The sequence below is a fragment of the Ursus maritimus genome, unplaced genomic scaffold, assembly GCF_017311325.1.
Source record: "Ursus maritimus isolate PB19 unplaced genomic scaffold, ASM1731132v1 scaffold_12, whole genome shotgun sequence".
NCBI classification, from domain to species: Eukaryota; Metazoa; Chordata; class Mammalia; order Carnivora; family Ursidae; genus Ursus; species Ursus maritimus.
Window position 1 is genome coordinate 34,204,891 of NW_024423564.1, and position 15,662 is coordinate 34,220,552.

Sequence of the window (15,662 nt, forward strand, 5' to 3'; positions counted from 1 at the left end):
CAAAAAACAAGAGCCCCAAAACTTGAAAATATGGTAGGGCTGTCATTTATGTCTCCTTTCTCACTGTTTTTCTTCTCTTTAACATATTATTAAAATATAAGCACTATTAAATATGACCAAAGGACATAAATGTGTATATATATTTACTTATTTATTTTAGAGAGAGAGAGCTCATGCTCAGGTGGGGAGGCGGCAGTGGAGGGAAGGGGCAGAGGGAGAGGAAGACAAGCGACAAGTGAACTCCCACTGAGTGTGGAACCCAACATGGGCTTGATCCCAGGACCCTGAGATCCTGACCTGAGCCAAAATCGAGAGTTGGACACTTAGCCAACTGAACCACCCAGGTGCCCACCAAAGGAAATATTTAGACAGTTTATTTACATGTCATATTTTTTTGTTTTAGTTTGATCAGAAAGGTCACCTGAAGTGATGTTTTCTTTAGCAATATTAACAGAGAATTGTTGAGAAATAGCCAAAGAGAACGGTTTAATTTTAAAATAATTTTCTGATCAAGAAATAGGAAAGCTTGAGTATATTTAATATTAATGACACTTTTTAATCATCCTAACACAATTATGACTTGGTTTTTTTGTCTCCCTAGTTTCATATGTGTATGTGTGTTTTATCTAGCTGCAATCATAGCACTCTGCATTTGGTTTTTGATATTTTCACTTGGTATTTTCATCTTGTATTGTTACACGTAGAATAACATTATTGTTTAGCAATTTCTTTTTTTTTTTTTTTAAGATTTTATTTATTTATTTGACAGACAAAGAGAGAGCCAGCAAGAGGGGGAACACAGGCAGGGGGACTAGGATAGGAAGAAGCAGGCTCCCAGCGGAGGAGCCCAATGTGGGGCTCGATCCCAGGACTCTGAGATTACGCCCTGAGCCGAAGGCAGACGCTTAACGACTGAGCCACCCAGGCGCCCCTGTTTAGCAATTTCTTAGTATTTAACTGGATTGATGTGTTCTAATCTATTTGGCTGGTTATGTTGGATGTTAATAGATTGTTTCCACTACTGTTGGAGTTATCTTCATCTTGTTCTATTTTACTTAATTAGGATTAATTACTAGTAGCATTACTGGGTTTTTATGGCTGGTAACTATTATATGTAATTCCTATATTATATTTCCTAAAAGATTTACCAACTTCCAGGCAACTAACAATTGGTTGGTTGATTAATTCACTTATTCAGTAAACACTCAGTTTCTGCTGTGTGCCAGTTACTGTTCTAGGTGCTGAAGGAATGTGCCGGTTTCACTTGATTCTAGCCTGGTCCATGAATTCATAAAGATTTTCATTTTGTACTTTCCCTTTGTAGCTAGTCTGTGATTTGATTAGTTTGATTTTGGTTTAATTTTAAGCAGTTATCGAATGTGGTAATGTTTCAGCTCTTGGATTTTATAAAAACAAAGCATTTTTATTTTAATAAATTGTCTTGTCTGAAGTAGAAATTGCTAATTTACACAATATTTCATTTTAATAATTAGTTAAGGACTTAAGAAATATTTAATGCATGATGTGTAGAAAAAATCAGATGTTAAATACCTCCTTAATAATGTAAAAAAACCTAGAGCAATTTAATGTACTGGATAGCTTTTTAAACCATGACAAAATAGATTGTAGACTACAGCAGGACTCCAATTACTATACAATGTTTTAGGCCAGTAAACCAGTAGAATTGTACTACAATTTACAGTACAAGGGAATGCTTTGTCTAGTTTATCAAACACTCCATTTCTTATTAGTTACTTACCAGAAAAGCCCAGCAGGCATACTTAAAATAGTCCTTTCTCTATAAAGAAACCACTTCTTTGTCATTAGGGCACACAAAGAGGGGCGGAGGGAGATTATATTAATACTTTAAAGAAAGGTCATTTAATCTATTGATTTTTGAAATGAATTAGTACTTTTTTGATCATTTTAATTGTGAAATGTATTACATAGAGTAGCCTGTGATATGAAGGTCATTAGAGATCTTTGTAAGGAATAGTTAGATGAAGTATGAAAAATTGATTTAAATTTTAAATAATTTAAGTAATAGATGGTTTCTTTCTTTCTTTTTTTTAAAAAGTAAGCTCTAGGCCCAACCCTGAGATCAAGAGTTGCATGCTCTGCTGACTGAGCCAGCTAGACACCCCTAGATTGTTTCTTTTTTTTTTTTTTTTAAAGATTTTATTTATTTATTTAACACAGATAGAGACAGCCAGCGAGAGAGGGAACACAAGCAGGGGGAATGGGAGAGGAAGAAGCAGACTCACAGCGGAGGAGCCTGATGTGGGGCTCGATCCTGTAACGCTGGGATCACGCCCTGAGCGGAAGGCAGATGCTTAACCGCTGTGCCACCCAGGCGCCCCACCCCTAGATTGTTTCTTTAAAGGAAAAGTTTAAATTTAGATTAGATTTTAGAAGATATTTTCATTTTGCTTCATTAGTTTAAACCCTTAAATAGGAGCAATTTCAAATTTTAAAATAAAATTTATTAGTCCATACAGTTTTAAAATTATTTATTTATCTATTTATTTATTTATGTGAGAGAGAAAAAGAATGAGCAGGGTGAGGGGCAGAGGGGGAGGGAGAAGCAGAGTCCCTGATGAGCAGGACCCTGAGATAAGAACCTGAGCTAAAGGCAGATGCTTCACTGACTGAGCCACCCCGGCGCCCCAACATTTTTTTTTTTTCAATATTTTTTTTTTAACTGGGGGATTGAAAGTTTGAGGTTAAATAGAATATTTTAACTTGTTAATAATAGTTGAGAAAAGGTCTTAAAAATCCATTTACTGTGTTTGTATAGACAGAAAAAATGTTTAGAAGGATGGAAGGGCTCTAAACGATAGTATTTAAGAATATAGGGTTTGAAGGCCTATGCTTAGGTTTGAAACGTGCCTGTTTCTGCCACTTACCAGCTTTGTGATCTTAAACAAATTAGACAGCTCTGTGCATGAGGTTTTTATCTGGAGAATGGGATGCTAGTGGTATCTTAAGTCACAGGGCTATTTCAGATGAGGAGCTTTGCATAGTAAGTATTAAATTAATTTTTCAGACTTTGTCTAGCTCAATGAATGTTGGTGGTGTTATAAATATTAACAATTTAATATTAAACAACTTTTAATATTATTTTCACCACAATATTTACAATGCCTAATCTCTTAATAGTGTGGTTTAGGTTATTTATTTGTATTTCTTTGTATCTTTTAAAACCTTTTTACTTTCACATTCTGAAAAAAATAAAGCTATTTTTGGGTGGAGAAGAATTAAGAAGCATTTCAATGCTTTACTCTTCATGAAAACTAAGCATTATAAGAAAACTTATTTATGTTTCTGTACTGTCATTTAATATATTGAAATGCAAGGAAAGGCCCTAATTTAGCTCTTGAAGTTCTAGGGAGTTACTGTATATAAATAATATAAGAAATGTCTTTCTAGTTTTTAAAATTAATCAATTAGCTTTATGATAGTCAATATTCAGTTATTCTTAAAATTTATTTTATTATTTCCTAAAGATTTTATTTATTTGAGAGAGAGAGAGCATGCACAAATAGGGGGAGGGAAAGGGACAAGCAGACTTGACGCTGAGCACTGAGCTCGATGTGGAGCTCGATCTCATGACCCTGAGATCATGACCTGAACTGAAATCAGGAGTTGGACACTCAACCAGCTGAGCCATCCAGGCACCCCTCAATATTCAGTTATTCTTGATTGACTAGAGTTCATTTTATATGATCTTCTGTGGAATGTTCGAATAGGACATTAAAATAAAGAAGGGCTCTTAGTTGTCAAAATTATCAATTTTGTTTGGTTTAAAAAATTTTTAAAACAGTCCTGCTACATGATAAAATTTAGTTTTTAGAGGATTGTAAATAGAAGAAATGTTCTTTTGGAGCACCTGGGTTGGTTAGGCGGCTGCCTTCTGCTCAGGTCATGATCTTGGAGTCCTGGAATCGAGCCAGCTTTGCATCTAGCTTGCCTGCTTGGCAGGGGAGCCTGCTTCTCCCTCTCCTTCTGCCCCTCCCCCTGCTTGTGCTCGCTCTCCCGCTCTCTCTCTCAAGTAAATATATAAAAAAATCTTTAAAAAGAAAGAAGAAATGTTCTTTTATTAGAGTAGGATTTTTTTAATTAGAGTAGGATTTCTAAATAAACATGTTAAAATAGGAACTATGTTAGAATAAATGTGTATTAATATGCCAAAATAAACCTATTAAGATAAGAAGCTTTCCTAGTTTCCTCTGGTAGCCACGGTTTATGGTTATAAAATAACATACTCCCTGAATTATACTGCAGTGGGAAAGATTTAAAAGGAACCTATATTACCCATCCTCCAAACCGTTAGAATAGAAAAGCAAATGGAAGGGTGCCTGGGTGGCTCAGGCTGCCTTCAGCTCAGGTCATGATCCCAACATTCTAGGATCAACCCCCCCCCCCCTCGCCATGGGCTCCCTGCTCAGTGGGAAGCCTGCTTCCTCTCACACTCCCCATGCTTGTGTTCCCTCTCTCACTGCCTCTCTGTCTGTCAAATAAATGAATAAAATCTTTAAAAAAAAAAAAAATCGGATGGAGAGGTAGCCATTTGAAAATCCCTTTTTTTTTTTTTTTTTTGAAGATTTTATTTTTAAGTAATCTCTACACCCAATGTGGGGGCCCAAACTTAACAACACCAAGATCAAGAGTTGCATGCTCAACCAACTGAGTCATCCAGACACCCCAGGAAATCCTTGATACTCTGTTAGGTAAATGGAGATTTACCTAAACTTGTAATAACTAAATCTCTCCAATGAGATGAAACAAGAGAAAAAAATCTGTCCATGTAAGAGTTTGTTTAGTTGATGATTTATAAAGTAGGAATCAGAACATATCACCTTATAATATCTTTTTTGTTTGTTTTTTAAGGTCCTGGGATCCTAGCTGCTGCAAATAAGACTGAATTGGGAGTGCCAGAACCATCTTCTCCAAGCCCTAGCCCTGTGAAAAAAAGTAGCTCAATTAACTGGTCTTTCCCAGATAAAATAAAGTCTCCACGAACCGTGAGGAAACTTTCCATGAAAATGAAAAAGTTGCCAGAACTTAGCCGAAAGCTGAGCGTTAAAGGAACTTTGAATCATATGAACAGTTCAGATAATACTCCTTCCTTGTCTAAATGTAACTGTCAGGAAATTCATCATACTGATATTCTGCCTTCTGGGAACACAACCACAGCTGCTAAGAGGAATGTTATAAGTCGGTACCATTTGGATACCAGCGTATCTTCTCAGCACAACTACCAGAAGAAAACATGCATGAGTTCTAAGTATTCGTGTAAAGGTGGTTACCTCAGTGATGGAGATTCACCTGAGCTTATAACTAAATCTAGCAAACACGGATCTGAAAACAAATTTGGAAAGGGAAGAGAAATAATTCCAAATAGTTGTAGCAAGAGTGAAATAGACATTGATGCTTTTAGACATTATAGTTTTTCTGATCAGCCTAAATGTTCACAGTACATATCTGGGCTCATGAGTGTGCATTTCTACGGTGCTGAGGATTTAAAACCACCTCGGATAGATTCAAAAGACGTCTTCTGTGCAATTCAGGTAGATTCAGTAAACAAAGCAAGAACAGCTTTGCTCACATGTCGGACAACATTTTTAGACATGGATCATACTTTCAACATAGAAATTGAAAATGCACAGCATTTGAAATTAGTAGTATTCAGTTGGGAACCGACTCCAAGAAAAAATCGAGTGTGTTGTCATGGAACTGTGGTTCTCCCCACCTTATTCAGAGTGACAAAGACACATCAGTTGGCTGTCAAACTTGAGCCCAGAGGGCTTATTTATGTGAAAGTGACTCTTCTGGAGCAGTGGGAGAATTCTCTTCATGGACTGGATATAAATCGAGAACCAGTAATGTTTGGTGTTGATATTCGAAAAGTTGTAGAGAAAGAAAATACAGGACTGATGGTGCCACTCCTGATACAAAAATGTATTACGGAGATTGAAAAGAGAGGCTGTCAGGTATCCATTTCACTTTTTCTCTCTACCTCCTTATCTATTTATCTACCTTAATTAATTAATTATATTTATAGTAGGTCTTAGGGGAAGGAAGGTAAGGTTAAAAAAATCCAATTGAGACATTTTCTCATTCCTGTTTTTTATTTTTATTCCATTACTGTTCAGGGTATAATTCATACCTTCACCTGTGTTGTCAGTGAGCAATTGAGAGCATGCTAGCTGGTTCCACGGTTTAGGTTGTGAAGCAAAGCTGCATGGGCCTTATACCTACATATCAGGATTGCTTTACAATGGCATTCCTAGGAAAAGCCAGAGCTGATAAGATAGGCAAAGACTAATTTATTTCAGGAATGTTTCTGCATGGTTTGACCTTCTTATGGTACAGAATTCCAACGGTGAATCTTAAAAACCCACTTTACTCCTAAAGCGAACTCCCTGCCCTTACCCCCAACTCTCCCTCATCCCACTCTTTAGGAAGCATCAGCTTATCTGTCTCTGAACTTTGGGATGGCTTGGAGGATGAAGAGAGGGCCTACTAGAAACATTTCTCATTCTCTTTTCCTTTTAAATAAGAAGGTTAAATAAATAAATAAGAAGGTAAAAGCAGTCCATTAAACAAAAACCCTGGTGTTAAATGTAATCAGATATGTAATATTCACCAGTTTATTAGACCTCATCTTTCTTTATTTTCATTAACACGTGTGGACTATGACAATGAGAAACAGCATATCACTGAGTATATTATTCTGAGGCACAAGCAATTGTTTCTATTCAAAAATTAAGCCTACCATCAGTATTTCTGAGGTATTTCTGCTTTACTGCTATCAGAATTTATGACACTAATTAAAAACATCAAGGGTAAGTATCCCCACGTCTGAACTATGATTTCTTTATATGTAGAGAAGATTTTAAAATAACTCACCTTGTACCTGATGTGGAAACTACGGAAACAGTGTAAGTAGTTTAGTGGGGTTTTGTATTAAAGATGCAGGAGACAGGTACTGGTTTCTCCTCAATTATTAATTCACTGTGTGATGTTGAACAAGTCACTTCATGTCTTTAGGTCTTTATTTGCTGATATCTATAAAAATAGATGAAGTAGCTTTCTGAAGCTGAGAGATAGGAAGGACATCTGAACTTTTAAAACCTCTTCTTAGGTATATTATTCAGATTGAGTTTATGTTGTCTACATGAGATTGAGGCCTTTAGTTTCCAATCTAACTTTTGGTCCGGTTCCTTTCTCTTAAGGTTTTCTGTCCCCCCCCCACCCCGCCTTTTTTAAGGCAGCATGTAGAGAAGTCAGAGATTAGGCAGACTGTAAAGCTAATTATTAAACAGAAACGTTTACAATTGAATATTAAAATAAGTAACTCAAATAGCACTGTACTTGTATAGTCTCTTTTCTGAAATATTTTATAAAGAATGGATATATAAGACTGTTGTAACTTGTTTTAAATAGTAAAACATTTTTAGCAGTGCTTTTTATTTCTATACTTACAGTTTAGAAATAGCTATTTTAATAAAGAATTATTACCTGTGATGGGGCACCTGGTGGGTGGCTCAGTCGGGTAAGCATCTGCCTTCAGCTCAGGTCATGATTCCAGGGCCCTGGGATCCAGTCCTGCATCGGGCTTCCTGCTCCGTGGGGAGTCTGCTTCTCCCTCTCCCTCCCCCAGCTTCTGCTCTCTCTCACTCAAATAAATAAACTCTTAAAAAATGGCGTATTAAAAATAATTATTTCCTGTGAACTGAAAAGTAAAATTTATAGTAGTACATTTGGAAATGCAAGTTTAAACACTTTTATTTTTTTTTCTTGGCTTTTTTTTTTTGTTATTGTTGTTTTTTGCTTCACCGCCCCCTGCCCAACACACAGAGAAAGAGGCTTATTGTGTCTGTATTTTACAGACTTGCACACTGCTTAGATTTTGTTTACCTTTTTAGTCAGTAATTATTCTTGCTATTGTTATCATGAACATGAGGCTTTAACAGTCTTACAGAAGTAGTTTGTGGCATCTTCCAAATGCTTTGAAGGCTACTACCACCTATCCCGTGCTTCTAGTGGGAAAGATGATGGTGGAAATCATACTCATGGTCAATCCAGTACAATTCTGTCTCTGATAGAGGCATCGAGCATGTACTTCAAGAAGTCAACCTCTGAAGTTAGGGATAATATCCTCAAGTGTCCTTTCCTTGAAATGTCTGTATTAGATCTCTCTCTTCCTTTTTTCACCTTTCGAGATAGCATGTCCATCAACTGATTACTACTGAAGTATTCCTTTCTTTAATTTATTCTGGGTTCATCTCCTTCTCAAGTTGAAGGGGATACATCTTTATTAGGGAATTTGTGACACTTAAGTGTGCTTACACCAGAGCAGTCTACTCGAGTTAGTTTTTTCTCATGTGATAGCATTTTCTTTGATCCTGTTTAATAGTTTAGCTTTATTTTCTGGATCATCTATGGTTCTCCCATGCCTTATGAGACATGACCAGCAGAAGACATGCTATTCTCAGTGTGAATGCACTATGAGGGTGGACCAGAGTAGGAAATTTCCTTCTCAGTATATTCCTTAGTTTCCTATATTATGTTGATCCTTTGGAATATAGCAGCACCTTGCATTACCTTCTCTTAAAAATAGTTGCAGATTCCTGGGACACCTGGGTGGCCCAATCAGTTAAGCATCTGACTGTTATTGAGGCTCAGGTCATGATCTCAAGGGTCATGAGGTCAAGCTCCACGTTGGGCTCCGCACTCAGTGGGGAGTCTGCTTCTCTCCTCCCTCTCCCTCTGCCCCTCACCTTGCTCACATGCACACATTCTCTCTCAAATAAATAAATAAATCTTAAAAAAAAAAGAAATTGTTGTAGGTTCCTTACTGTCTTCCAATTAATATTTAATAGTTTATCATCTCCAATATTTTGGATAACATTCTCTGTATCTACTAGTGACACTTTCTTGTATTGAGACCCACCTTCTATATTCTATCATTTATTTAATGACTTGGAGAGGTTTGTGTCATAAGTACACCTGGAAATTTCATTTGTATACTCTTTCTCCTAGATTGTTTATAAGGTTTTAAAGTGATTCCTAGTTCAAATCCTTGGGGATCTTCATTGTTTGTTTTTACTTTATTTCTGTCTTGAAATAATTTCTTTATAACTTCCTTCAATTCAAGGTGATTCGGCTTCCTAAATAGTGGATGTGGAAGTATAGTTAATAATCACTTATTTTTCTTGGTTTTCTTGAAGGTTTATTTTTTTTTAAACTCTGATTGCTTAATCAGACATGTTTTCTCTTTAATACTGTGTTGATTTCCTCTCAGCAAATTTATAGTGAGCTTCCTAAGACTTAATATTTTATCTCCTGTATGAATTAGCAATGTTTAAAAAATAAATCATTTTAGTGTAGGTTGAGGGGAGGGTGGGTCTTATATATATTTTGAACTAAAGGTTTTATTTTACCTTTAATATATTATTTTAATTGAATTTCCTTTATCACTTTATAATCAATTAATTTAGTAAGTTAAAAAAATTCCAGGTTTGTTTTATTTCTTCCCTACAATCTTTTTTTTTTTTCCCTACAAAGATAACTTCACACAAATAGTATACTGGAATCTTATTTCAAGTATATGCTTTTTAAATGGATAAATAAACCGAGATTTAAAGAGATTAAATAACTTGCCCAAATTCACTAAGCAAGGAGTGATAGAGTGGGGCTTTATGGAATCCAAAATCCTTGTAACCACCGTGCGGCATTTCTTCAGTTTAGAGCAAAAGATGTGAAAGGGCGTGACCTTGGGGCATGGAGATATTAGCTGAGTATATAAAACTAAAGTGAAGGGCTTGTATCTTAAGATAAGAGAGCTAGCACTACAGAAATCATAGTATATTGTTTGAATTTAAATGAAAGAATAGAATGTTTTTATTCAACTGATGAATATAGTCTATGGTGAGATTTCAAAAGCTGAGGTATTTTTAATTAAATGTCATCAGAACATATTTGATTACCAATTTCATGTGACTTATACATTATATGCAATTATATTTTCTCTTTATCAAATTTACCATAATATGGCCATAATTTTATTTTTAGGTGGTAGGCCTGTACCGATTATGTGGTTCGGCAGCAGTCAAGAAAGAACTTCGAGAGGCTTTTGAGAGAGATAGCAAAGCTGTTGGTCTGTGTGAAAACCAGTACCCAGATATAAATGTAATAACAGGTAAAAAATGTTTTTTATTCTATGTACATATTCTGGAAAGGCTACATCTGTAGGAAAAGGAATTGAAATACTATTTGGTAGCCTAAATTGAATTGGTTTTTATCCTGAAGTCTTATTTTCCTTCCTTCACAAACATTACTGTGTTAATTTCTGTGGGGAGATACCAAGATATGATCCCTGCCCTCAAACAGCCAACAAATATTGGGGGTGGGGTAGGGGTGGGAGTAAGACCTACATTAAATTAGCTATACTAGGTAGCAGAAGGAAAAGAGTGCATTTTCTTCATAAAGTGAAAAATAAAAACACCATTAGAGGTCAGTTTGATTGGAGCTTAGGTCATGTAAAGGGCATTGACTATGTGGTCAGAGAATTCAGATTTATTTAGTAGGCAGAGGGGACCCATCAGAGATTTTTGATCAGGGGAGTGAAATCTTTAGACATAATCTTCTAATCTGGCAACTCTATGTGATGGATTGGAATTAGAATTCTGAAACCAGAAGACAGAAAAGCAGTTAGGAAGCCTTGGCAGTGGTCCCAGCAAAGAGGTAAAGAGAGCTGAAGGAGTCTTGTAGCAGTAACAATAGGAAGAAATAGAATTGAAAGGATATGAGAAAGAGAGGGCCCAGATAAGCATGACTTGGACACCTGGTTGATTGGGTACCATTTGCAGAAACTAAGAAGCTGAGAGGAGAGCTACTGCTTTTGGTGGAGAAATGTAAAGAAAGATTATGAATTGGGGTTTTTTTCAAACATATTGAATTTGAGTTATTAGTAGAAGATCTATGTGAGTATATGAGGCAAAGTAGAAAGTACAGCTAAGGAGAGGATGTAGTAAAATTTACCAAGTGTGAATACAATCCGAAGTATAGGATTGAAAATACACTTCTAGTACTCCTGAGATATGGGGGTGGAAAATGACAATGTGAGGGTCATTGACATGTAGTTGTAATTAACGCCCTGCGATTGTCCACAAAGTTTGAAAAGACAAGGGCTTTGAGGATCTCCAAACTTTGGAGGGATGCAAAGAAAGAAGACCCAGCTAAAGAGATTGAGAAGAAAGGAGTCAGAAAGTTTGGAAAACAAAAGACACAGAATTTAGGGAAAGGTGTGAGGCAGTGTCATTTGATGGAGAGATCATATAAGATAAGGCGTTTGAATTTGGCCATTATAGGATTGTTCATAACTAATGGATATCTTCAGGGACTATTGGCTTATAATTCCATGTTTGTTTTTGTTGTTGTTTTACTTTTTATTAGCAAAGTTTTGAAGCATATACAAAAGTAGAGAGAATACTATGATAAACCCTCTTTATCCATCACCTGGCTTCCATAATCAACACATGACCAAACCTGTCTCTTTTATACCCTTCATTTGATTCTCCCCTAGACATGGATTATTTTGAAGTATATCTTGGATATCATATCCATTCACCTATAGATGCTTTGGTATGTATCTCCAGATCTTCTGTGTTATTTTGATAGTTCTCTCTACTGTTAACTACCATTTTTTTTTCATGCTGTAATATTATTTATTTATCTCTCTAATTTGATTTTTTAATTGTACATGCAGTTAATTGCCTAGGAGAGAATTTGAGGAAGGTTCAACTTGCACATATTAAAGAGATTTTTGTTGGTTGGAATCCTTTAAAACTTACTTTTAGGATTAAGGCTTTTCATATAGCTGAGGTTCCCAGTCTCTGAACTCTGAATGACTATATTTTCATAGTATTTAGATATATACTCTTAGATAATCAAAACTTTGATCCCAACCATTTTAAAAGAGACAACAAACCAAGGCACTTTTTCTTTCTAATAAATCTTAGCAAATCAGAAATAGTTGGTACTTTTATTTTTGTAAAGGAAGAAAGTTATCATTTCTACAAAAAAAAAAAAATCGATCATGTCTACAAAAAAGTAGAATTTTTCCTTTAATAATATGTAATTAAAATCAGCAAAGGACCCATTTTTTGAATTCATTAATGGGGAATTTTATAAATAGCAATTCCCAGGAAATTACACTCTGTGACCAAAAGAAATGAGATTTTGTCTTGGTGAAGCATATCTTAGAAGTAAAAATCATGTCAAATATGTACAAATTAAAAAGATGAATGATGTGGTTTAATTTGATTATTTGCTAGAAGACAAGACCCTTAGTTAGAAATTTGTAGCATGTGTAGATGATATGAAAAATAGGTCAATGAATATTAGATTTGTAGCATTCTTTCCTAAAATTGAGATTTTCCATAATTTATGAATTGGGTATTTTTTGGCTCTATTGTTTGTACTCTTCCATTTCAGGAAAGCTTTTTTTTGTTGTTTGGGTTTTTTTTTTTTTTTTAAAGATTTATTTATTTATTAGAGAGAGAGAGAGCAATGGGGAGAGGCAGCGAGGGAGGGGAGAGAATCCCAAGCCGACTCCACGCTGGGCATGGATCCTGACGCAGGGCTTGATTCCAGGACCCCAAGATCACTACCCAAGCCAAAATCAAAAGTTGGATGCTTAACTGACTATGCCATCCAGGCACCCCAGGAAAGCTGTTCTTTTAAAAGAACGTAGAGCTATTTTCTTCCTTGTTAAAGAGCCAATGAAATGATTTAAAATTGTCTGAGAAATATCAGTGGAATTACAATAAATTATATACAAGGTCTCATTATGTCTCAAAGGAAAGGATATTATTGATTTGGGGAATTGGCCAGTAATGATGTTGCCTCATGTGTTTGTTCCATGTGAACTCACATTTCTAAGTAAACTTTGAAATATAATTAACAGTTCAATAGTTCTAAAAAATGAACTATTAATAAAGCAAATGATAGAGTTTACTCACAGTTTAATGTGTTCTTAGTAGTTGGTTTGTCTGGAACACATAATGAAGTGCTCCAGATAAACCAGATGTTTCAATGAAGTGCAAAATTGAAGGTACAAAATCTAGTCGTAGTTGTTTATGGGGCTTATTTATCAAAGGAACAAGAAAAGAAATTAGAAAAGTAAAAATATTTATCATTTAGTGATTATTAGAAAAGAATAAGCCTCCTGCGGAGGAAAATTCAATTTGAATGTGTCTGCCCTATGTAAAATAGACTCATATTGCAGTATTACACCATTGATATCTAAGTTCAGCACTTAAAACGTTTATTTGACCATGAATTTTTCTGATTTTAATTTTCTTTTTTTAAAGATTTATTTATTTAATTTATTTATTTGACAGAGAGAGAGAGAGCACACAAGCAGGCAGAACAGCAGGTAGAGGGAGAGGGAGAAGCAGGCTCCCCGCTGAGCAGGGAATCCAGTGTGGGGCTCCATCCCAGGACCCTGGGAATCTTCACCTGCGCCGAAGGCAGACACGTAACAACTGAGCCACCCAGGTGCCCCTCTGATTTTAATTCTTTTTAAATTATTCATTCTTGGGGCGCCTGGGTGGCACAGCAGTTAAGCGTCTGCCTTCGGCTCAGGGCGCGATCCCGGCGTTATGGGATCGAGCCCCACGTCAGGCTCCTCCACTATGAGCCTGCTTCTTCCTCTCCCACTCCCCCTGCTTGTGTTCCCTCTCTCGCTGGCTGTCTCTATCTCTGTCAAATAAATAAATAAAATCTTTAAAAAAAATAAAAAAATAAATTATTCGTTCTTTTATTTTCCCTCAAAAGAAAACTTGCTCAGAAATAAACCCAAAATTATCTTTAAAACATAAATAATATTCTGCATTTATGTGTGTTAAATATCCATTTTCCCTACCATATGTATCGTATGTTCTCTGATCTCTGACATACTAACTTTCAAATTATTTCTGTTTTTCTTTACTTGGGGGATTGAACATAGATATCTGAACTGTATAAACACTAAGAAATGCAAAACACTGAGGAATGGTCATTGATTGAGCAATCGGAATATACTGAGGCAGTGTATGAGAGCCATTTGCTCTCAGTAACATCTACAGGGTATGACCAAAATAAGCAGGAAGTTCAGAAAGAGTAAGTAAGGTAGGGTGGGGTAGATTAATGGATTTAAAAAATTAATTTATAGCATTAACTTCAGGAAGTGTCAGTGATTCTATGTTCAAATCTATCCACTCTAATGTATCTTTATTACCTATAGAGGTCTCACCTGAGAAAGAATGATTCTCACAGTCCTGTACTTGTATTTTTGTATTCTGGTTCTGGGGTGCAGATAGAGGATAAGGGCACTTTCTCAGGGGACAGTGTCTCACTCGAAGAATGAGGTTATTTAGTGTATTAATCTTCATAGTCCTGCAGTTGCTGGTAGAAAAATGGTATCCATCCATCTAACTGTCATATATTGAATGCTTACTGTACACTAGACACTTCGCTAAGGCATTTGGAATGCAATGATGTGTAAGAGATAATCTCTCAAGAATACTAGTCTAAGGGGGAAGACAGAGTCAGAGACAACTGATTATAATATATGAGGAGAAGCACCTAGCTTATTGTGGGAAGATTAGGGAAAACTTGCTGGGAAAGGTGACTCCTCAGCTAACTTTTAAAAGGTGAACTGGGCTTAGCCAGAAGGGTTGGAGGAAAGCAATCTATTAGCAAAAACTTGGAGATGGCTAGCTGCATGACTTACATACTTGCTAGAGAGGAAGGCATCAGACAGGTGAGTAGTAAGAGATGGCTGGAATGCTCTGTCAGACTGGAACCCAGACCTGGCAATGAGGGTCATTTGGAAACAGCAGAGTTAGAATGTGATCATTTTCATTTTTCTCTCTCTTTCTTCCTATCTTTCCCTTCCATCACTCCCTCTCTCTTTTTCTCCCTCCCTCTGTCCTTTCCTTCCAAGTTAGTTGGATGAGTTTCCATGTACTAGGTTTTATGATAGCACTTCCACATTAAAGCATAGAGGTAGCTGGGAGGGCTAAAAGAAAGGCAAGGAGATGACCTACTGACTCTTTGAGGTGAAGATGTGTAATTCTATAGTGACTTTTATTATTATTATTCCCGTGTATTTAATAAAAAAAAACTTAAATTGTTTATTTGTGTTGCAGTGCTAAAGGGTAAATACTGAAAGATTATTTGTTTTGGTTTTTTCTCCAAATCAGAACCAGAGTTTTGAACTTAACACTGTATATTCCAGGGGTACTGGCGTGATGATGGCTGTGGAAATCAAAGTAAGAAACCCACAGGAGAAGGGGAGTCTATGCAGAGGAATAACCAGAGTCCACTTAATCACTTATCCTTCCCTACCTAGAAATTCATTGGTTTATTTACTAAAATTTATTGAATATATGCCAGGCATTCTTCTAGGCACCAGGGACAAATGAACGAGATGAACAGTATCTCTCAGTCCTTATGTATGTATTCTAGTGGGGGAAGAGAATCAGTAATCCATCCAATGAATAGTGAGATATCGTAACTTATGAGTGATAGGACATTGGGAATAATACTGATTGGAGGTAGTAGTCGGCTTGGTGACTCCCGTGGCTAGGGGGTCAGAGAAGAAAGTT

The 15,662-nt window shown here is 36.1% G+C and overlaps 1 protein-coding gene across 1 annotated transcript in view; it reads left to right on the forward strand.

The window, feature by feature from the left end:
- SYDE2 (synapse defective Rho GTPase homolog 2) overlaps positions 1-15,662 on the forward strand; it is a 46,824-nt gene that overhangs the window by 12,705 nt on the left and 18,457 nt on the right. The window contains exons 3-4 of the mRNA XM_008690648.2: positions 4,891-5,993; positions 10,081-10,207. Coding sequence (XP_008688870.2) covers positions 4,891-5,993; positions 10,081-10,207 — 1,230 coding nt within the window. The remainder of the gene's footprint in view (positions 1-4,890; positions 5,994-10,080; positions 10,208-15,662) is intronic.